The sequence below is a fragment of the Microtus ochrogaster genome, linkage group LG7_11, assembly GCF_000317375.1.
Source record: "Microtus ochrogaster isolate Prairie Vole_2 linkage group LG7_11, MicOch1.0, whole genome shotgun sequence".
In the NCBI taxonomy this organism is placed as follows: Eukaryota; Metazoa; Chordata; class Mammalia; order Rodentia; family Cricetidae; genus Microtus; species Microtus ochrogaster.
The window spans coordinates 14,837,382-14,862,235 of NC_022032.1; the positions used below are offsets into that span (position 1 = coordinate 14,837,382).

The window sequence follows — 24,854 nt, forward strand, 5'->3', positions numbered from 1 at the left end:
TCACTTTGTTTCCTCGATGCTGTGCACGCGAAGTTACAACCACAAGTCATTCCCAGGGTGTCCGAAGGACGAGGCGCGGTGAGGAGCCGGGCGCCTCTGGGAGGGGCGCCGGGTGGCCCCGCAGCCTCGGCTCCCGGAGTTCCGCCCACGAGCGGTTCCCCGGGGTCGGGTCCCCTTGCCAGGTACCGCGGGATGCGGGGCCCGTTAGCTACGACGACTGAAGAGCCGGGCCTCTCCGGGGCTCCACAGCTCTCCCGGGTGCGCTGCCATCCCCAAGCGGCTCCGGGCAGGGCACGGGCGGCGGCGACGGTCGCTCGGCAGCAGCACGGGCTCGCCCCGCCCCGACTTCTCGCGAGGTTTCAGCACCGCCCCTCCCGCGCCCCCGTCCTCCGCCCCCCCCCACCCCCCGCGCTCGGGCAGCGGCTCCCGCTATGGCTGCGCTCCGGAGGCTCCTGTGGCCGCCGCCTCGGCTTTCGACGACTCTCGGCCCTCAGCAGCCCTTCCTGTCACCGTGGGGGCGGCCTGCTGGGACGGCTCCGGTGCTGTCGGGCCGGCCCTTCTCCTGCCGCGAGGACGACGACGAGGGGGCCGTGGCTGAGGCGGCTTGGCGGCGGCGGCGCTGGGGTGAGCTGAGCATCGCGGCGGCGGCAGGCGGGGGGCTGGTTGGCCTCGTGTGCTACCAGCTGTATGGGGACCCCAGAGCAGAGCCCTCGGAGTTAGCGGCCCCAGAACCCGAAGACCCGCCCCGGGCCAGGGGGCTGCTGCCCATCCCGGTGGCTGCTGCTAAGGAGACGGTAAGTGCCCGAGCGCGTGCGCGCCCCTGGCAGGTGACAGCAGAGAGTTGGGCTGCCAGGTGTCCGACCTGCCCAGGGAGGGCTTGGAGGGGCGGGGGTCACCGTGACACTGGACAGTGGAGGTTATGGAGGCAATAAGGATGCTGACAGCGAGTGGGCAACCTTCAGTAAGCGACGCAGATCAACGCCAGGCGTCCCTGTTCACAGGGATGCTGCGAAGATGTGGGTGATGCTGTCAGTGATGCATCAGGACCATAGAGGTTGCTGCAGCGACCGTCGAGCAACCAAATGCAAACCAGACCCTCCCTCACCACACACGTGTCACAAATAATGGGCTTGACAGGCATAAAAACAAAGACGTGATGGAGGGCCGCATGAATAAGAGGGCGAGACCGACTGAGCAGGGCAGGAAGGAGAAAATGATAGGAGAAGCAAGTACAGGATGAGTTTTGAAGGTGTCAGAACAGATCAAAATCTGCCGCATTAGTGTATGGAAATCCCATGAAAGATGCTGCCAAACTGGGAAAGAAAGGAAAAATTATTCAATCCCTGGAGTAGTAAATAAAACAAACCAGAAGATAGATAGGACGGGAATGATGGTAAAACTATTAATGGAGCCAACTCCTGCAGAAGTGACACATGAAAATGTTGGGCTGTAATGTAGTTTGTGACATAAGGTAAGGCAGGGCAAGAGGCCTGGTGTTGTTTTGTTTTGTCAGAGCTCTGAATTTAATTGTCATGTAAATGGCTTAGAAACTTGGTCTTGAAAATACTTCCACTCCAGGACTAGCAGAATAGAAAACTAGATTAGGTGAAAATAATTTAGGAAAATGGCAGCTGTGTCCCTTTAAACCTTATTAAAATTGTATAGTGTTTGTACTGTAAGTATACAATAGTGAGCCGATACAAGTACACAGCTTTTTTTTTTCTTTGGTATGGTTTGGGTGAAGGTTGGCTGTGCATTTAGGTTAGAGAATATATGCTACACTATTCACCTTCGTTTAGTGATAAATCAAACACACTATGTAAATTAATTTTATACAAAAAAAAAAAACATAAAGTACTGGCAAACACCCTCAACCTTGGATCCCCACAGAACAGATATGTTATTTTGTGGCTTAAGAGAGCAGCATGACATTACCATCTTGATTGACCATGCAAGAACTTTATTTGACTATAGTTGATCTGGAAACAGATTACCAAGGTAGGGAGCATGCACATAGTTTTTTTCTTTTCTTCTTTTTAAAAATTGACTTTAGATTTACGAGACCTTATCACCTGACTGTGCTCAGAAAGCCAGACGTTTGACTCGGACCTGCTAGTTGTGCCATTATAGATGAAGTCTGTATGACTCAATGCCAGCTCCCGTGTCTGTGAAAGAGACTAACCGCCTCAAAGAGTGCTCTGGGAGTTCAATATGTTAATGTATTTGGAGCTGAATGGAACAGCTGGTGTGTAATAAGCAGTCAGTGGATTTATTTTGCCTTCATTCATATTTCATGGTTTTTGTTTTTTTTTTATGTTACTGGTGGTCAAGTCCAGGGCATCATGCAAGCCACACAAGTGCTCTACCACTGAATAATCTCCTCAGCCCTTTATTATCTATATGTATTTGTTTGTATTATTATTGCTTCCGTTGTACACAATCCGTGTATTACTTAAGAAGTAAAATGATCCTGAAGCCCTGTGTCTTACCCTTCCCATAGGCTCTGATTCAACATTATAGTTGTCACACCTTTTGCATGTTGTAGTTTTTCCTTCTATAAAACATTTTATATTTTTTTGTTATTTGAATATTAAAATTTTCACCATAATGAGCTTTGACTTAAACACTTTTTTCATTGCTTGTGTTAGGTACTTAAAGGCCTTTCATTACAGAAATTCATGTTTAAATGTTTCTTATAATGTAGCTGGGAGGTACACACATTTAATCCCAGAACTTGGGAAACAGAGGCAGGTAGATCTCTGTGAGTTTGAGGCCAGCTTGGTCTACAGAATGAGTGCCAGGACAGGCTCCAAAGCTACACATTGAAACTGTCTCTTTAAAGCGAAACAAACAAAAAGTTTCTAGTAATGTTTCTTATATTATTTATCTTCTTTTTCTTTTCTGGAACTACTATGGGTCTGAATTTAAGCCTGATGTCCTAATTTAATTCTAATGCTAATTTAAATTAAAACCAAAAAGCATTCACAGAGCATTATAACCAGCCTTCAGCCTAGCTACACTAACTACAAAGATCATTCACTTTTAGAAGACTAGGTTCGGCATACAACCTGAAGGAAGAAATATTTATTCTTTCAACTCCATCCAGATTTGGGGTTTGTATTAGTTACATCTTTTTTTGTTGTTGTTGTTTTGTTTTTTGAGACTGGTTTTCTCTGTATCTTTGGAGCCTGTCCTGGAACTAGGTCTTGTAGACCAGGCTGGCCTCGAACTCACAGAGATCCGCCTGCTTCTGCCTCCCAAGTGCTGGGATTAAAGGCATGCGCCACCACTGCCCTGCAAGAAAGCGAAGTCTTATCTTGGCTCACAGTGTCAGACAGCCCTTCTGGTGGAGATGTCCTGGCAGCAGACATGTGAGGTGGCTGGTCACATTGAAGCCACAGTCAGGATGTGGAAAAGATGCTTGCTCATGCTTAGATCACAGTGTGATTTTTTATTCAGTGCAGTGCATGGAATGGTGTCATGCACAGTGTTTCTTTTTTTCCATACCAATTATCCAGTCTAGATAAACTTCCTAGTAGACATGCTGAGAGGTTTGTTACCTAGGTGACTTTAGATCCTGTTGAGTTGACAACCAGCATTAGCCACCATGGGGTTGGACTGTTTTAAGAAAAAATGTAGCTACCCTCTTAGAGACTGACTATATAATTTATCTTTAATAATTTTAAAGAAATGAATGATACTCCAAAGGTTAAAGAGGAAAAGTCTTTAAAGAAGTCATTAAAACAATTACACTAATCCCATACTTTGTTGCATTTATGAGTTCATGTGTCATATGGTATTTTGTCATATATACATACAAATATATATGTGATAACATATGCATATATACATTTGAATATGAAATATCCTCAACAGCCTTGTTTGTGATCCCCAGCTGGAGCATTATTTGGGAAGGTTATAGAATCTATAAAAGGTAGACCCTTGATAGAAGAAGTTATGTCTGTTGGGTAGGTTTTGAATTCTATAACCTGGCCCTACTTCCTAGTCTCCTTCTACTTCCTGTGAGAAAATGAAATGTGATCACCCTTCTTCCTGCCAGACTATCTTCTGCTACATCACATACAGTGATGGGTTGTAACCTCTCTAGAACCTTAAGCCCAATTAACCATTTTCTCCTTTAAGTTGCTTTTTGTCAGAGTATCCTATCATAGCAACAGAAAAGTAACTCATCCACATGCTTTGTAGAAAAATTAAGGTGAGCTACTTTACCATCTTTACCAAGTTTTCCTTTTTTCCTTCACCTTGAATTTATCAAGCTAAGACAAACATTTCAAGAAGAAACAATGTCGGGCTGGAGAGATGGCTCAGCCGTTAAAGGCTAGGCTCACAACCATAAATATAAAGAAGAAACAATGTCCGATTCCTAACACCAGTTGAAGTTACAGCACTCTAAAGCACTTCTTTGGAAAATTCAATTCACTTTTTCCCCAGCACCTAACAGACACCCAGCGCCAACATTGGGAAGCAAAGAGTGTGGAAATTTCATGCTGATGTATAAGTCAAGTCTTGCCGATGAGAGACAGCTAGTATTTGACTTCTTCCCATGCTTGCTGACCCTCGCCTCCAGATGTAGTGATCTTCAAAGGAATGTTTAAAAATAAAGTGTAGTGATTAGTGATGAACATGGAATGGTAGACTACATTATAACCCTGGATGTCTTATACATCTTATACAGAGGTATCTCAATGTTTTGAACCTGAATTCACAGTGTTTTCTAAGGTGTTTTCTGTCATGCTGTCTCATCTTCAGGGCTGTTGTTTATTTTGGAGTTTTTCTTCTTATTGAGGCATAATTTGTGAGAAGCCACATTGTTTGGATAAGACTTAGAACTATGTGTCTTCATTAGGGTTTTTATTGTTGTGAGGAAACACCATGAGCACATTAACTTTTATAAAGGAAAACATTTAATTGAGGTTAATTTAATTTAATTGACTCACAGTTCAGAGGTTCAGTCCATTTTCACCATGTTGAGACATGGCAGTGTGCAGGCAGACATGGTGCTGGAGAAGTTGCTGAGAATCCAACATCCTACAGGCCACAGGAAGTAGACTGTCTTACTTGGTGTGGCTTGAGCATATATAAGACCTCAAAGCCCTCCTCCACAGTGACACACTTCCTCTAACAAGACTACACCTACTCCAACAAGGCCATACGTCCTAATAGTGCCACTCCCTTTGAGGGTCATTTTCTTTCAAGCCACCATACTGTATCTGGATGTTTTACTCTAATCTTCCATGAAGAGCGGTTTTAGTTTTCAGAGTCACTTCTAAGTTTTGTGGGCCTTAATTTCAGAGACTATTTTGCATATGAATGTTAAAATTAAAGCCCATTGCACATCACCCCATGAAAATTGACAGTGACTGTTGTTCATAATATACTGTTACTTTACTGATGCTAGAAACTGAACCCAGGCCACAAGTCATAATGCTGTACTATGTACTGTGAGGACTAATGAATAGACACTTAGGTTATAATAGCTTGAGCAAGTATAAACAGAATAATTATAAGTTTTGTAATAGCAAGTACAAAATCTATACTTTTATTCCTACCACGCTAAGCATATAATAAAGTTTTTTGTTTATATGCATCCTTATGTATTTTTCAGCATTAGTGTTCAAGCAAATGCTTTTATGCTTTTCTTACTTTGAGATGTTGCACATGTAAAATTATGTATTGAGACTTCTGACCACCTGGCTCATAATAACTATCAATTTAGTAATTGTGTCAGCAAGTGGCTCCTTTCATCTCTAATTAGTTTCTTCTGCATCACTTTGATCATATAATCTGACATAAAATAAACTTAAGCTAGCAAAGATTTATTATGATTGAAAGTTTTCAACCTATCATGGCAGAGAAGGCATACATAGCAGTCTGATCACAGTTCAAAAACATGTGGAAACAGTTGACATCATGGTGGACCACAAAACAGAGCCAAGTGGAAACCATCATAGACTCACTTCAGTGACATCCCTAATATACACTAGACCTCACCTCACCTAGAGTTCCTTAAAAAGCACCACAAGCTGAGGAAGAAGTTTTCAAAAGAGAAGCATGTAGGGGCATTTCAGACTGAAACAGTGACCATCCCTCACTTCCCATTTTTCTCTTTTTAAAATTATGCACAACATTTCCATTGCACTTGATATGTTAAAGAATAATGCACTGTCTAGAGGTGATCATTTATGGTAAGGGCCATAAGTCTTTGTAAATAATTGTTTCTGAATAATTTATGAGCAAACAAATTACATCTTCAATTATTAATTTGTGCATCTAGCCCTAAGTGATTAATATTTTTTAAATTGTTGTATCAAACATTTTTTTGCTCTTAATTTCACGAATACAGTACCAAAATTTTTGTTACACATTCCACTTGGAAGTACAATAAATATATCAATCTGTCCATTGTTCATTTAAATACTTTATTCATAGATTATTTATTAGGGGATAATGTGGTGGTATGCATCTGTCAGGGGTTGATAAATGAAATAAAATTCATAGATGTTCTGTTTATAACTTAGTGAGAGTTCAAATAACTATAATATTCCACAATACAATGAATGATGTGATGGGAAAAATAGAATGTACCATGGAACCACACAGGAAAGAAATATACCCTAGACTCCACACCTTAAAAATGCATGTTCCTGGAATAAGTACCATTAAGATAAGACGTGAAAAATTAATAGGAACTATTAAAGAAGGAAATGAAGCCTGGTGGGTAGTATAGTAGCAGGGTACTTGCCTAGCACCTAGGAGGCCCAGAGTTTAAACCCCAGTATCACCATCAATAAAATAATTTTTTAAAATTATTAAAGAGTGAGATGAGGGTAATGATGAAGGAAAACTTCCAGTTAGCATAGGTCAGACTCTCATGAGAGCTGTCTGTCTGATAGACATGAAGTTGGGAATCATCAGGTATTAAAAATCGTAAGAAAGAATGGTATGGTTTGCACTATGTGAACAGCAAAGCAGATTAAGGAAAAGCATGAGTGACTTAAAGAACTGACCATTAGAGCAGTGCAGCTATGAGAAATAAGATCCAGACATGTGGAAAGAAAACCAAGAGGGTCATGGATAAAGGCAACAGGAAGTTCACTGACAGAGATACTGAGGGCAGCTTGGGCAAAACAGACCTCAAAGTCCACCTCCACAGTGTCACATTTCTTCCAACAAGACCACACCCAATAGTGTCACTTCCTTTGAGGGTTATTTTCTTGGGGGTCATTTCGCATCCCACTCCCTGGCACCTAAAGGCTTATAGCTATATCATAATGCAAAAATACATTTAGTTCACCTTCAAAAGTTCCTACAGTCTATAACAGTCTCAAACTTGTTTCAAAATCTAGTCTTTTCTGAGACACGTGGCAATCTCTTAACTGTAATTCCCTTGTAAAAATCAAAATCAAAAAGCAGATCATATACTTCCAGCATATAATGGCACAGAATATACATTACCATTCTAAAATGCAGGGAAGGGAACATAGCAAGGAAACACTGGACAAAATTTACACTGAAAACAGGTGGGCACACTCTAAACTCAGCAACTCCATGTCTGATGTCAAAGCACTCTTCAGATCTCCAAGTCTCTTCAGCTTTCTTGACTGAAACACTCTTCTTTCTTTTGGACTGGTTCCACACCCTGTTAGCAACTTTCCTCAGCAGGTGCCCTACAGTTCTGGCATGTCTTTAATATCTTGGGGTCACCAAAGCAATCCAGACTTCAACTTCTCAGCTTCACACAGTGGCCTCTCTAGACCTCAGTTCAGAAATACCCTTCGCACAGGCCTGGCTTCAGTAGCTTTATTCCACAACTCCTTCCTTCTTTCCTTGAATCTAAAGCCAAAACCTTATGGCCAAAGCTGCCACGTTCTACTGTTGGCTGCGACTGGAGCATGGCCCTCTCGTTCAATTACATCTTCACGAACTGTCTTTTACTGCCTAAGTTTGGCTACCTTGAAACTTGCTCTGTCTACCAGGCTGGCTTCAAACTCAGAGATGTGCCAGCCTCTGCCTTTCTAGTGCTGGGATTAAAGGTGTACCCTACCACATAGGTCTCTAAGCTTTTCTTTAGTTTCTTTTCACAAACTCTAAATTTAGCTAGGTGGAACCTTGCCCATTATTCCAGTTCTGAATCCATCTATCTCCTTGAACACAGAATTTTGCTGCATTCCACTTCCTGGTGCTCTTTTTCACCTCAAATTTTTTATTTTGTATTACCCTGCTCAGCTTGCTTCTTTTCATTTTAAATCTTATTAGAATTACCACTACAAACTACATGAAAAGTCTATTCTAGGCTGTTTTGAGATTTCTTCTGCAAGTAAAATTAATCCAAAACTCTTCATTTTAGCCTTAGGTAGACTCTTCAGACAAGGACAAAAGGCAGCCACTTGCTTCACCAAAATATCACAAGAATGTTCACTAGAAACATAACCATATTCTTCTCTGTAACCTCTTGAGCCAAGTTCCCACAATTCATCAATGACATTCAGCACCACTGTCTTCCATGTTTTTATTGATGTTTTGTTTGTTTCTTACTCTTTACTCTTTGGGGAGCCCACCACCCAAATCCCAAATAATCATACAGAGACTTGTTCTTCCTTATGAATAGCTGGACTTAGTTTGGCTTATTTCTAGCCAGCTTTTCTTAAGAAAAATCATCCCATCTACTTTTTGCCTATGGGCTTATCTTTCTCTATTCTATATAAATTTCTTTACTTCTTACTCCGTAACTGACTGGGGGGCTGGCCTCTGACATCCTCCTCTCCATTTATCACTCCCCCTTTTCTCTTTTTCTCCTATTTATTCCTTTGCTTGGCAGCCCCACCTATCCCTCTCCTGCTTAGCTGTTGACCATTCAGCTCTTTATAGACCAACCAGGCATTTTACACAGGCAAAATAACACACCTTCACAGAGTTAAACAAATGCAACATTAAAAAGTTGTATCATTAAACAAATATTCCACAGCATAAGCAAATGTATCATATCTTCAAGTAATATTCCACAACATATAGCCATTAAGCATTACTTAAAACATTCTGTTGCTTCCCAAACCCAAAGTACCAAAGTTTAAATTACTCCAAACAAATACATGGTACAGCCTATCATAATAATTCCCCAGTCCCTGGTACCAATTTATGTCTTATTTAGGATTTTCTATTACTGTGAAGAGACACCATGACCACAGCCACTCTTACAAAGGAAAACATTTAATTGGGGTGGCTTACAGTTTTAGAAGCTCAAGCCATATCATCATAATGGAAACTTGGTGCTGTACAAACAGATGTAGTACTGGAGCTGAGAGTATTACCTCTTGCAGACAACAGGAAATCATCTGAGTCACTGGGTGGTATTCTGAGAATAGGAAACCTTAAAGCCTGCCCCACAGTGACACACATCCTCCAACAAAGCTATACCCATTCCAACAAAGCCACACCTCCTAATAGTGTCACTCTCTTTATGAGCTATTTTCTTCCAACCTCTCCAATATACAGGAATTTTAAATACTTCTATTGTTTTCTAGTTTTTTATTAGTATGAAACCTGTCTAGTTGATAATTTGTATTGACTAGGTAAGATTTTTGTATTTTTCTGTTCCCCAGAAAGGATATGATAGAAGCTACATGTGTCAGTTCTTTTAAGATAGCTCCACTCTATTACAATATATTGTATTCAGATATGGTCATCTAAACTTTTTACATCCTCTTGCACATCTGACAGTATAATGTGATTTGTATTTTCTATATGCACACTGTTTATAGGAGATTAAGGAAGAGAGTAAAACAAGGTCTGTCCTAAATATGGAATGGTAATTTTATGCAAGCTTAAGTGACATTATTAAAATACTCTGTGACAAACAAAAATAAAATTCTCTTCCTCATGACATGATCAGAATCTAGTTAGTTCAAGTATATTAGGGTCCTAGATGTAATAAATAAAACCTAAAAATATTGAGAGGAATGAGTCTTAGTACTGATTTTGAAAACAAAAGTAAAGTCCAGAAGGGGGAGTAGACAGAGAAGTTCTGGAATGGCAGAAGACATAACACAGCATCCAGTGGGATAACTATGCAGAGCATATAGCGGCGGGCTATAGACTGGTGCCAAAAGACTCCAGACTTTGCTAGACAAAGTGAACAGGTAAATTAAAAATGTTCAAATGGCTGACAAGCACATGGAAAGGTATTTACCACCACTAAAATAGAGAAATACAAATTATAACTACAGTGAGGAATTCTTTTTACCAACTAGAATGCTCAAATGTAAGCTATAGTAAAAGTCAGCATTGATGTGGAACAACTTAGATCTTCTACACTGGTTATACTTGTACACGTTCAAAAAATAGTTTGGCATTTTATTGTCAAATAAGGACTCACATTTCTCTTTCTCCAGAAATTCTTTCTAAGGATAGGAGTGTAGCCACTGGCAGTACTTGCCTATGTGGTAGTTTAAATGAAAATGTCCTCCATAGGTCAACAGGAAGTGACACTAGTAGGTGTAGCCTATTGGAGGAAGTATGTCACTGGGGTGGGCTTTGAGGTTTCAGATGCTCTAGTCAGACCCAGTGTCACTCTCTTTTCCTACTGCCTGCTAATCCTGATGTAGAACTCTCAGCTACCTCTCTAGCACCATATTTGCCTATATCCCACTATACTTCCCTCCATGATGACAATGGACTAAACCTCTGAACTATAAGCCAGCCCCAATTAAATGTTTTCCTTTCTAAGGGTTACATGATTATGATGGCTCTTCACAGCAACAAAAACTCTGTAACTGAGACACCCACATGCACAAGTCCTGGCTGGGAAGAAAGACTGTAAGGGGAAGACAAGGGACAGAGACAGTCTAGTTGGGGTCGGGTATGATTCCATGTTGTCCAAAATTCTGAGAAAGTGAAACCTGTGCCACCCAACATTCCAGCCAGAATCTCCTTAACTATTCTTAATACAGGCACATGGTCCCTTTTTGTGTTTATGGTAGAAATTATCTATCAGATATAAATTTTCTCAATTTATTACTTTTTCACAAGTAGGTTTGCCTACTTCTCAACTTGCTTCCTTTCTTCTAGTCCCACAGAAGAGAACTTTCCCTGTGAAGCTAGTGAGAAAAGTGCACAATTCATATATTTGCATTTGCTGTCAACTCTGTTGATACATCAGGAGTTAGAGCTACTCTAGCTATAGGGTGGTACTGGGTACTCAGAGAATCCTGAACCTACGTCTTGATAGTAGGATGTCAGTGAGCTTTGAGGCTGTTACTAAATGAGCAATCTGTATGAACACTCGAGTTATTTCTGACGTGGGGTGGTGAGGAAGATCATAGGTTGTGTATAGAAGTCCTCTTAACAGTTGAGTAGGAATGCTTACAAGTGCTAAGGCAAAGGGGTAGTCAATATAGAATTAGTGCACACACCTTTATTCGCACTAGTCACTGGACTGCCGATACACATGGCAGGCGAAATTAGAGACAGACGTGAACAGGGTACTTCCATCATCATTTACCAGAAATTGGTTAGTAAATGAGAGAGAACATATTAACTTAATTAAATATGTTGAATTATTGGGGATAGGTGGACTTTTAAAGGTAAATGAGAATTATTGGACCAATATAAGGACTAGTGCACATTCCAGGAAGATTTTCTTTTCCTTGAGATGTTCTCTTCTGTAGGAAACTTTCTTGAATCCCAGTCCCCAAATTATGACACAGAGACTTGTTATTATTAGTTATGAATGCTAGGCCTTAGCTTGAGCTTGTTTCTAGCTAGCTTTTTTTCATTAAATTAACACATTTCTCTCAATCTATGTTCTGCTCTGAGGCCCATTTACCTCCTTAACTTACTGTCCATCTTGCCTTCCTGTTTCCTCCATATCTGGCTTGCTAGCTGCCCTTTTGTCTCTTCCCATTTATCCCTCAGCTCCATTTATTCCTCCTCTGCCTCGCTATTGGTCGTTCAGCTTTTTAATAGACCAATCAAGTTGAAACAGCAGTACATCTTTACATTGTTAAACAAATGCAACATAAACAAATACAATACATCTTTACATAGTTAAAAACTACTCTGCAGCAAAACAAATATAACACATCTTTACTTAGTTAAATATTCATTCCACAACAATCTTCTCCATGAAGATATGTTTTTATTTTGTTTCCCATTAAGAAATTCACATCATCTTGAAGACCCATATCAAGTTAATGCACAATATAATCTTTTAATATCATTGTTTTAGATATATAGTTAACAAGACTTCTTTATATTTCTATCTTCCATATGATTGATTATTCAGGGACTCAGAGAGTAAGGTAAGCTTGTTTTCTTTAACAGCTTCCAAGATTAATCAGAATGCTGATATCATACATAACTACAAGGTTAAAAAAACAGGAGAACATAAATGTGTATCAGGCCTGCTAATGACATATATTCCAGTCATGCTATTACACTTTCTAAATTTGATAATATGTGTAAATCTAAGTGCAAGGTATTGAGAAATATACTCCAGCTATATGCTTATGAAGAAGGGGAAGCAGGTTAGATTAGAAATTGGTGGAATCTTCCTTAATGATGAACCACTTCAAAATGAAACAACTTTTCCTCCAGTGCACGATATGGTAATCACCCTTTTCCATTTTCAGTTACCACCAAGTCTGTTTTTCCTGTTTGAGCCACACTGAAAGTAACGTATTGACTGTCCATCTAACGCTATGAAGCTAGAATGAACATATATTATCTTTTAAACACTGAAAGTGAGTTTTCTTTTTCTAAATTGACACAGTACTATGTTGGAAATTCTCTTGTGAGAAAATACAGCATGTTGTCTTAGCTATCAAGAACAACTATTTTCCTTAATTGACAAATCTTTGACTGTTTCGATGTTCCTCTACTTCTTGTCTATATATTTTCAATAAATATCTTTTAATTCATTGAGTTAATGTAGTTTTTCTATTAATCACTTCAAATATCATGTCTTAATATTTAGGCTTTCACTTTAAGAATGTTATTTTTTACTTAAAAAGTGTTAAAAGATAAAAATAGATAAAACCCTAAGTCTAAGAATTGCAACAAATATAACTATATAAGATATAACATATAGGTGTGTGTATGTATGTGTACATATCTATATATGTTCATTCCTTGATAATATCAGTCTATAAAAGTACACTCCCACTGGCTTAATGAAACTGTGGCATTTGCTTTCTTGTTTGAGTTCCAGAGTTTCCTCATAGTAGGAGAAATTTATTGACTTTAGTTTTTGCTAAATTAAACACCTCGATGGTCCTAGAGTCATTTCCCAAGAGCATTGTATGATCTGCTGACAAGTTGGGAGCCTGCCCTGGCAAAAGCTGTGCAGATCCTGGAGGCCAAGAGCTTAAAAGAATTTGATCTATTTCTTTGAATGACAAGTTTTTCTCTGCTTATGTTGGTACCTATCTCATACTGAGGCCATTTCCAGCATTTTCGTAGGTAGTTTAAAGAAGCATCTGAAAATAGTCTGCAAGAAGCCTGGCGGTGGTGGCGCACGCCTTTAATCCCAGCACTCGGGAGGCAGAGGATCTCTGAGAGTTCGAGGCCAGCCTGGTCTACAAGAGCTAGTTCTGGGACAGGCACCAAAGCTACAGAGAAACCCTGTCTTGAAAAACAAAAAAACAAAAAAAAAAAAAAGAAAAGAAAATAGTCTGCAAGAGTAAAATTATAAAAACTTACTTAGAACTGTGTGTTAACTGTGCCTTTACAAACACTTCTCAAATACGATAGGATATATAAAAACACTGACTTCTCTGCCTTCTCTGCCACTGTCTGTCTCTTTGACAATGATTAAACCATTTAACCTTTCAGGGAGATTGTTTCATCCCTTCAGAAGTATCATGGGATTAGAATCCATGAAGTTCATTTTACCTATAAAGATCTTTAGTGCTAAGTAGCATCTTATTTGGTTAGTGTTTTTTTTCAATTTTATTTTCATCCCACAATTCCCTGTAACTCTTAGTTTAATATCTGTTTTAGCTGGGTGTGGCTATACATGCCTATAATCTCAGCACCTGGGAGCCTGAGACCACAGCATGGTTAGGTCAAAACCATCCTGAGTTATACAGAAAACTCTTCACAAACTGTCATTCAAATCAGTTTTTATAAACTTAATAGGTTTTATAAACTTGGTCCCAGATCATTTCTCTTTGGCTTTCATTGCTATTACATTTAAATAACCCTTAGATAAACAAAACAAAAGCATCAGTAGGATGGATAGAAATAGACTGCCAAGACTAAATCATCTGTGGTTTAGAACTTATTCAAGCTCTAAACAGTGGTATAGCCAGCTGCTTGGGAGGTTGAGGCAGGGACTGTAAACGTGAGACCGGTTTAGACAGTAAGATCCTGTCATAAGAAAAGCGCTGGGTGCGTAGTTTAGTATGTGGTAAGAACTAAATTAGAGTTGTGTTTCAGTCATTACTTTAAAACTGTGTCTCTAACTGGATGGTGGCAGTGCATGCCTTTAATTCCAGCACTCGGGATGCAGAGGCAGGCGGATCTCTGTGGGTTCGAGACCAGCCTGGTCTGTAAAAGTGAGTTCCAGCACAGAGCTGTTATAGAGAGAAATCATGTCTTCGGGGGGAAAAAAAAGATTTCTCTGTAATCATTCCCATTTACCACAAAGCTGTGTGTGTGTGTGTGTGTGTGTGTGTGTGTGTGTGTGTGTGTGTGTGTGTTTCTTGGGTTTTTTCTTTTTAAAAAATTTGATTTAGTGGGATTTTTTTTGTTTGTTAACCTGATTGCTCGTATTCTCAAGAAAGAGAAAGGAAGGGAGGCGTGGAATAGGGTGGGTCAGGAGATGGCAAGGATCTGGGAGGAGGTGGGGCAGGGGAAGCCACTATGAGAATATATTGTACAGAAAAAACTTTTTCAATAAAGACATAAGGAACAAAATTAGATCATTGTGATAAAAATGTTGCTCAAATGAGTTAAGGTATATAACTTAACTTTAAAGCCCTTATTTTAAGAACTAGCAAAATTTAAATATGTGAATTTTAATGAACAAATTATATATCACATATATAAACATATGTATAACATGTCCGAGACCATGCATCCAATCCCTAGTGTATAAAATAAAAACAATAAACATTGTTTTCAATGAGTTCTGTAATGAAAAAAACGAACATTATTTTAAATTTTTATACCTTTTTTCATTCATGTATTTTTATATGCTTTTATATAATCTTTCCAAACTTAAGAGTTAAGAAGTAGTTTATTTATCTTTCAGAACTAAAAATTAATATTTTGATATTTTTACATTTTTATTCAGAAATATATGCTCCCTAAGTGTACTGTAGTTTTTAAGAGCAATAATCTTCTTTCAAAAACAAAGCAAAATAACAGGCCATTTTAAAAACAGATTTAAATTCACAACAAAATGTAGCAGAAAGTAAAGATTTTTCATATACCTACATATGCAGTTTCTCCTACTACTAGTATCTGGCAGCATGATATGTTTGATACAACTGATAGACTTATATTTACAAACTATTACTCCCTAGTATTGATAGATATAAATATATACACATTAAAATTACACTCTTAGTGTTACACATTTGTGGTTTTTAACAAATGTCTAATGGTATGTGGCAACTGTTGTAATATTATACAAAATCATCTCTGTGAGGGATGAGCTATGAAGAAGAGATTACAATTTGAAAGAATACCCCAGGAATAAGCAGACTTGGGAGGAAACCTTCTGCCTAGGTCAGAATTTGAGTAGTCACAGAATCTCTAGGTGCTGGGCCAAGGCTAACAGATAGAGACTGGCTTTCTTGGACTGACTGTGTGAAATCCTACCAGTAGGGTGCCATTTGTTCAGTGGATTTCCCAAAGCCTGGGGCATTTCAAGAGAGGTTGTTGGTTAGTTAACCTTGACATAGGTCAAAGAAGCAGGCAGTTCCACTGCTGGGGACCACGTGGCCAAGGATTCCGGGTGTGATCTTAAGAACTATCTTGTTTGTTTTCAAGTGATCTATAACATTCGCAGAGTAAAATGCCCACTTGGTAAGACTGACCTGCTGACTTTAAAGTTTGTGTGAGAGTGTAGAGAAAGGGGCAGAGGAGTTGCTCTCTGATTGGCAGTATGCACTGAACGTTGGTGGCCTCCACAAATCATCTTGAAGCTCTGACCTATGTGGCTGTGACAGAGATTGGGCTGCTCAGGAATTATCAAGGTTAAATGATGACATGGAGATAGCATCACCACCTCTTCAGAGAGGACACAGAAAGTGGGTATTTGCAAACCAGTAAGAGGACCCTTATAATCAAACAGATATTCCACCTCCCAAACCATTAGAAATGAATGTCTGCTGTTTGCGCTGACTGGTTTTGGCAGCTCAAGTTGAGTAATATAGTTGGTAAGTACAGGGTAATTCACTTAGGGGAAAATGGTGTAAACACTGATGTTATATTTGTGTTCCTGTCTTTTAATTGCCTCCTAGAAAACCTGTCTTCGAGCCTGTATACCAAAGTATATATAAAACTGACTTAAAAGATTCATTTTGGCTCGAGGTTTCACAGATTTTAGTATATAGCCCTTACTCCTTTATTTAGGACCCGCCATAAACAGAACACCATGGCTACAGAAGCATGAAGCTCATGTCGGGGCAGAAAGGAAGCAGTGAGATGAGAGAAAGGTCTGGGAATAAGACACAACACTACCAGAACACTCCCCCAGTGACTGACTTCCTGATTTAGGCCCCACCTTCTCCAGTTCTCCGGAGAGCAGGCTTTCAACACAGACGCCTAATGGGGCCTTCATCTTGAGGCCGCAGCAGAGGCCTTGTACAGCCAGGCCTGTCTGGCCGTGCTTGAGTGCATAGCTAAAGATTTTGCCTTGAAATCTAGCTGTGACTCAAGAAGTAAAGAGTATCTGCACATTGTATGGGCTAGGTGTTTGGAAGTGAGTGAGGCTGGGAGAAAAGTGATAAAATGTAGGGCAGGTGAGATGCTCAATGAAATGCAGGCAGCTGGAATAATTTTATCCCCATGGACAAATGTAGTGAGCATCCAACCTACAGCAACAGAGAGAGACTTAGTTTAAACCTGTGACATGAAGCTGAGCATTTAGACTATTTCAAGAGTCAGCCAAATAAGATCTTGATTACCAGAGAAAGTATTCTCACTAATTTTTGCTTTGTCTTTAAAATTTGTAGGCTTAGTATCTATCTCTTTTAAAGCTAAAGTTCAGCAAGATAGTTTTTTCCCAAGGTTACCTAAATAGAAAGTGGTAAAGCTGACATTTGAACATAAGCCTGAAGGATTGCAAAAGCAGTGTACTTTTATTCCAATATACCAAGTTGTGTAATAGGAACGAATACTGGATTGGGTGTCAAAACAACTGACATCTAGTCCTAACTTCGTTTGCTGTCTCTATGACCCTGGTGACAGCCTCTATAGACTGTTGTTAATTCTTTTCAAGATTAGACTAATACATTTTCTATTTGCTTGTGAAAAGATAATATACTAATGTAATTAAAATCTCAAATATATATTTTTATAAAAGATAACACACTATTCTTAAGTAACAGTTGAGTGCTTAGTCGAAAAACAGGACATTTACACCACCACCTTTAAGGCTAGAAATCATTGCAGAAGAGACACGGAAAGAATGTAAGAGCCAGAAGATAGGGAGAAAGGCTGTGAATATTGACTTTTGGGAATGGCAAAGCCAATGTAGTCATAGCCTCACAGCAACTGTGGATGTCTACAGTGAACCTACACAATACTGTGTCCGCCAGCAGGCAGTCAGTCGTATATGAAGAAGGGCCCATGGGCCACCCTTCCCAGATGAAGTGAATACTTCTTATAGAAGGATTTTATGGTAGGGGCAGTCAGCATCTTTAGTTAACATATTCACTGAGATGTCCACTGGGCTCTAAACCCATGATCATGCAGGTGATTCTGGTTAAAGTCAGTGAGTCTCAGAAGGAGAAGGTGTTTGAAAGGGAGTTTTGAGAGGAGAGGGCTTAGTGGAGTGGCTAGGAGGTTTGAGAGGGAGACAGTTAAAGTAATCAACATGGCCTTAATTTCTGAAATTGTCAAGAACAAATTCAACGAAAGTTACAAATCTTTTTAAAAAGAAAATACACCATTTTAAAATTTGTTTTATCTACATGTAAACATATATATCTATAAACAAGAAAATTTAAGACAAACTTTTCTTTAACTATTTTCCCCACTGTTTTTTATATCACCCCTAAATCTACTGTATCCATTTCATTGTCCACATTCTTGTCTAAATTGGTTTTACCAAGATACACTTCATATGCAATTAGCAATAGGCTTCTATATTCCACCTTCACTTAATATTGTCCACTGATTGCTTGTATAAGCTATTTTCTGTTTTCCTGATTAGTGAAGTAGAGACATTTTTATTTTAGGACAAGGTTCTTCTGTGTAGCCTTAGTTGGCCTGAATTTTATATATAGGCCAGGCTGGCCTTGAACTCACAGAGATCCACCTGCCTCAACCTCCTGAGTGTTGTAACTAAAGGCATGGGCCACCATGACCAGCTTGTGGTAGAGAACTTTTTAAAGTTTCTTTTCTAGAAATTATCTATTCTTGTGTTCTTTCACCTATTCTTGTGTTCTGAGTTTGATTTTATCATTTTCATGCAGGTAATTTTACTATGAATTACATACCCCTATCTTTATCTGCAAGTATCTACTATAAACTGATATAACTTCCACATTTTTTCCCAAGTAACAGGGGTGATTTATTTTTATTTTCAGTAAGCTTAGCAACTTGTTGAAAATCATTGTGATATTTTTAAAATCTTAATGTCATACAGAAATCAACTTTCTACTTTAATTCTTAATACTTCTTTTTTATGAAGTTTTTATTAATTATTTCCCAGACTGATAACATCCACATTTTTATGTTGTTGATGATTTTGTGAAGAGTGGATAAATGGTTAGTTTATATAGCCTATTTATTAGAAATAATATTAATAATCACCATACATGTTCTGTTACTCAGATTTTCTCATGTGGTTTCTTTCCATTTTAACTGAGATTTATCAAAGACTCAACTCTGATTCATTTAATTCATAATACTTTTCTTTAGCAGTTAGTCAGTGATCTATAGCTACTTATTTCATGGTTAGTTATGAATTTTTCATTGTCCCATTTAATACTTTTAGCCTTTAATTCCATGTATTTTCAGATATTACCAATAGTGTTTAACTGTGCAAGTTCTAAGGAACATTTATATGGAGTGTAGAAAAGCACTATATGATAGTTTCTCTTTCTGTATTTGTGTGTGCTGGGTATCCTGTACATAATAAACCTTCACTGTACTAATGAGCAAACCCACTAATCCCAAGAGGTTATTTTTTTTAATGAGGCATTTTAGCACTGTCATATTTATTGTGACTAGGAACATGTTTGCGTTTCCTTTTGTTGTTTTATGAATATATGTTTCTGCTGTGTCTTTTGTCATTAGATTGGATCTATTTATTGTGATTGGGAACATGTTTGCATTGTTTTTGCTGTTTTATAAATATCTTTCTTTGCTTGTATCCCTTGGCATAGATTGAATCCAATTTTTTTGATTTTTGTCTTTCTAGTGGTTTGAAAGTTGAACATTCTGTTTTCAGTTTTCAATTTATTTCCTATACACAAAATTGAGTAATCTATAATAATTAGATATCTTAGCACAGGATCTTGATAAATTTGAGGCCAACCTTGACTATATAGCAAATTCCATATCATCAAGGGCTATATGACGAAATTTTATGTCAAACAGTCTGTAATATGTGTATCTGAAAATTAAACATAAATCATTAAAAAGAAATGTCCCATTCTAGAAGGACACATGGTTATGTTTTACACTATCACTTCTGCATCTATGTTTTACTAATGTATTTTTAATAGATATGTATTTGTTAATTTTCTCACTGATATGACCAAGTACCTGACAAGAAGCTACTAAAGGGAGATGAAGATTATACAGTCCATTATCATGGTGGGGAAGGCATGGCCGCTGAGAGCTCTGACAGAAACGGGTGCAGTTGGTTTATCATCCTTTAGCACTCGGGAAGCAGAAAGACAGGAAACCTGAAAGGGCAGTGACCTTAAGACTCGCCCCCTTCTACCCTAGGTGATCTATTCCATCTGGTCCATTTCCCAAAGGTTTTACAGCCTCAGATTAGTGGCATGAGCCTGGCTTTACAGTGACACACTTTCTCCAGCTAGGCCCCATGCCCTAACAGTTCCACACATTTCCAGACTGTCACCAAGTGAGGACCAAGGATTCAAACACATGAATCTCTTGGGGGAACATTTAACATTCAAACTGTAACAAAATAGCAAATTATTGCAATTTGTTTGTTTGATTTTCCTTTTTCAAAGTGCTGAGGATCAGACCCAGGATCTCACTCATGCTCAGTGGTAGAGCCCAGGGTGAGCATGAGTGATGTAACTTTTACAAATATATTGTAACTGTTAAAAGAGTCTCCATCTAACAGTTACAGTGAGCTGTGCAGCTGCAGTCATGCACTCACTCATCAGCAGACGTTTGAGAACCTATTAGAAGTCAGAAATTCCTCTAGGCACTGAGAAACCCAAGAAACTAAATAACTGTTGTTGCCTGTGTGATAAATGAGAGAATGGGGAATAACTATAGATAAAAGGAAAAAAAAGATTAAGGGCCAATTTTAGGGCATGGTGTAAATTGAAAGTACCCCAAATGGGAAACTAAGAGAGATGGCTCAGTGGTTAAGAGCATTTTCTGTTGTTGAAGAGGACCAGGGTTTGATTCCTTGTACTCACAAGTTGTTTATTGTATAATTCCAGTTCTAGAGGATCTTACACCCTTTTCTTGCCGCCTTGGGTGTCACCGCCCTAGAGGTGGTGAGACCGTGGAGCTGATAAATGAGGAGGTCTACAGTCTGATGCAATAACCAATTTTATTCAAAGCATCAGACAATTTGTGCTCTGAAGGTTAAGAGGAATCACAGGAGTAAAGTGTACAGTCTCAATGACAAGCCATTGCCAGGCAAGCATATGCCTCCATAGAAGCTTATAAACAAACAACAACAGTCAGTTGTATCGAATAATCTAAGGTAAACTTACTCCTATCTGCTACACCCGGGAGGGGCATGAAAGCCCAACCAAGAACAACTCCCCAAGTAGTCCTCCAGCTTCCTTCCACAGTATGCCAGGCACTCACATACACCACATGTACAATAAGTAAATGTATGTAATTTGAAAATATTAACTGTACCATTTTTTAAAAAGGAATTCATTGTTGTTGAAGAAACTGAAGTCACAAGACTTTTGTGTTGGTATCATGGAGTTTTGTCACAAGTGTGGCACCTGGACATTTAACACATCATGGTGAGCAAACATACATGCAGGCAAACACTCATGCATATAAAAAGAAAATTTTAATTAAAGAAAGGAACCAAAAAGGAACTGCCAGTTGGACAGGATTAGCAGAAGAATAGCAGGTTTGGGAAATGGACAAAAAAAAAAAATTTCAAGGGAGTTACCAACAGTGCTAAATGGTGTAGGATGAAAACTGAGAGTTGACCTATGGATTAAGCAACAAGGAAGTCATTGACAACCTTGACAAATAGTTTTAGTGGAGGAAGAGAGTGGAGCCTGCTTAAGTTCAAAGGAAAATGAGAAGAAATCTGAGACAGGAAATGTAGACTGCTTTCTCCAATAGCCCTGCTGGAAAAGTAGGAAAGAAGTAGAAGGGAGGAGAAGAGAGCTAGCTAAATGGGGAAGTAAGACAGAGGCTTTCTCAGGTGGAGGTAGTAGTGCAATGGGCATACTCAAAGGGAAGTTTTCAGTAGAGGATGAAAACCATGAAATTGTAGGTCAAGGGAGGTATTAGAGGAATAAGGTATTCAATAAACAAGAAGACAGAAGCTTCAAGCAATAGTTTGTGGTTCTGCACTGCCTTCTTAGGAATGTCCTCATTTATAGCTTATCAGTTATTAAGAAATGTACTTGACAAATCTATAAAGAATAAGCTATTGCATCAATTCACATAGAAACATGAAACGTGGAGCCTGTGAGATGACTTGTCAGTTAAGAGCACTGGCTGCTTTCAGAGAACCAGGGTTGATTCTTGGCACCCACGCGGAGACTCACAGCCATTTGTAACTCCAGTTCCAGAGTATCTGATGCCCTCTTCTGGCATTCATTGGCATCAGAAATGCAAGTGGTGCATAGACAAAACACCCACACACCTAAAACAAAACAAAACAACCTCTCATAAATGGCTTGTTTTTATTAACACCTTTATTCTTATCTGATCTCAGCCAGGAATATACTACTGGCTTGTCTTCAGCTGTGTTTTTCCATATAGATTTATTTTTTTAAGCATCAAAACATTTTACCTTGAGTACCTTGGGATTTTCCCGCCCTAGGAATTTGATGTTTAACCTTTAGACCACCCAGCAAGCTAAGAAAGTGCTACCTCTTTTATCTTCTTAGACTCTTAAATAAGCCTCAAGCCATATGAGAAAGTTAACATAATACTACCATGAACAGCTTTTGTAGCTACTTGAAGAAAATCATAAATATGGCCCATAAGATTCTTGCCCAACAGATTCCTAAATGTAAATGTAAAAAGTTACTTGGTCTTTAATGTTTTATGAAAATTGTTGGTACAGTTGCCAGCATCAGATAGGACCTATTACCAGGTATTCAATTTCCTATGTATAATTGAATACATTAAAATTTAGTATTATTTGATTTAATTAAAGCAAATGTATTTTAAAGGAAATTAGTAATGATGTTTATTCTAAATTATCTGGTTAATACAAATGATATTTACTTTTCCTGCTATTCTTCATTCTCATTTCTCTGTTTCTTGATTGCTAAAAAGAAATGCAATGTACACTGTTGAGGTAATTGTTTCAAATTACCTTTTTATGGTATTATCAGCTTGTAGGCATTAATTTCTCTAATTGTCTAGTAGTAAATCCCTTATCTGGCATTTAATCTTGCCTCCCTGGGAAAACTAGGCCTTACCACAGAGTAAATTTTCACATTGCTGACCCGAAGTAACTCGAGACTGTGTCTTGGCAGTGAACCTTTGCTTTCTGTTATTCATAGGAAGGATAATGATGTACTCTGTTGCCTCGAGGCCCTAGTTAAACTCCAGTAATAAGTAACGTCTAAATATTGTTTGCAAAGGTTTGCACTGGGAAATTCCAGGATCATAATTGCATTGACACATTATTTTTCTTTCTTTTGGAAAGCACGGTAATTAAAAATAGAACTTTTAAAAATCTCTGCTTTAAGTTCATCTTAGTTCTGTCAGCTTGAATTTAGAGGATCTACACAGTAAACTGGAAATGTTTACTAATTTTTATTACTAAATTATATATGTGCACATGTGCAAGCACACTCACATGATATGTGTGCATGAGTAAACAGATGCATTTGCTATGTGTACCTGTGGCCAGGAGAAGCCATCAGCTGGATGTCCTGATAACTACCTTATCCCCTTGTCAAATGTCTCTCACTGAACCTGGCACTAGTTGGGTGGCTATTAAGCCACAATAGTTGCTCCCACCCCAGTTCTGGAGTTATAGGAGTCCATGCACCCACATCCAGCTTTTATATGGGCGTAGGGGATTTGATATCAGATCTTTATTACTGTAAAAGAAATATTCTGATGAGCTCTCTATTCAGCCCCGAACTTCTCTATTTTTTATGAGCAGGAAACCTGAGATTAGAACCTGAAGTGAAGCTCACCGATTCTTAATAGTGAAGAAATGATAGATTTTTGTAGAGATAAGATTTCCCAAGCATTCCTCACTAATGTGAAAAATGAATTTCAACTGTTCTAATTTTCTAGAAAGTGTAAGATGTAATTTCTTAGATGGAATAATAATAAAAGACAGGTCTAAATTTTCTGTGAACTCTAGAAGTCTATGGTTTTATCTTCTACCCTGTGGCCCTGTGAGTACAGAAGAATCGGGCCAGCTTTGAGGTCTGTGCTTGGGTAGTTTGAAACAGGTGTTTTAAAACATCTACTGTGAAAATTTTCCAGCTCATTATCAAAATTCACTACATGCAAAAATCCTTTGGTCTGAGGAGCCAAATTGGTAAAGCACTTGCCCATCATGCATGAGGCTCTGGGTTCAAATCCAAGCATCACGTGAAATCAGATGTGGTAGTGCTTGTCTGTAATCTCAACTTGGGAGTGGAAACGGGTGTCAGAAGGTTACTGTCATCCCTAGCTGCACAGAGGGCCTGGACTTCATCAGACCATATTCCAAAACTGCAAAGAATTTTAAAGTCCTATGGCAATGCCTTCCCATAAGTGCATGGTGTCTCCATTTTCCTTTTTTGTTAAAAAAAAATAGTGCTATAAGATTTTTTTCAAAGTCTTGTTAGAATATTTCAATTTCAAGCCACAAAATTCTAGTCGTATCACATTTAATTGTTAATATTTGTCAAAATTATTCATGTGTTATTTCGTTATTTGGGAATTTGGTACTTTCTTTTCAGAGTGAGGTTTGCTAACAATGATGAAAGAAGTTTAACTTTCAGAATTTTAGAGTTAGAGATCTAGTTATTTTGGTTGATATTTTAATTATAGGAACTTGTCACTAGATTTAGTTTAGAAATACTTCAATTTCTAATTGGAGAGTAAAATAGGAACATCATAATCTTCTTAGCTATACTTAGTTGAAATTATGTTTTTATAAACTATAGAGAAACTACTGCTCAGCTTTCTCTAGATACAGACGTGGGATATTTGGAAAAAGAGCAAAAAAATATGTCCATATCATATGAGTGAAAAACAGAACAAAATATGAGTATCTCAATATTCAGGGT

At 38.5% G+C, this 24,854-nt stretch overlaps 1 protein-coding gene across 2 annotated transcripts in view; it reads left to right on the forward strand.

Moving 5' to 3' along the window:
• The first annotated feature begins 410 nt into the window (after positions 1-410).
• Micu3 (mitochondrial calcium uptake family member 3) overlaps positions 411-24,854 on the forward strand; it is a 74,518-nt gene continuing 50,074 nt past the window's right edge. For both annotated transcript variants that reach the window (XM_005362538.3, XM_026786906.1), the window contains exon 1: positions 411-794. In XM_005362538.3, the coding sequence (XP_005362595.1) occupies positions 432-794 (363 nt within the window). In that variant the 5' untranslated portion in view covers positions 411-431. The remainder of the gene's footprint in view (positions 795-24,854) is intronic.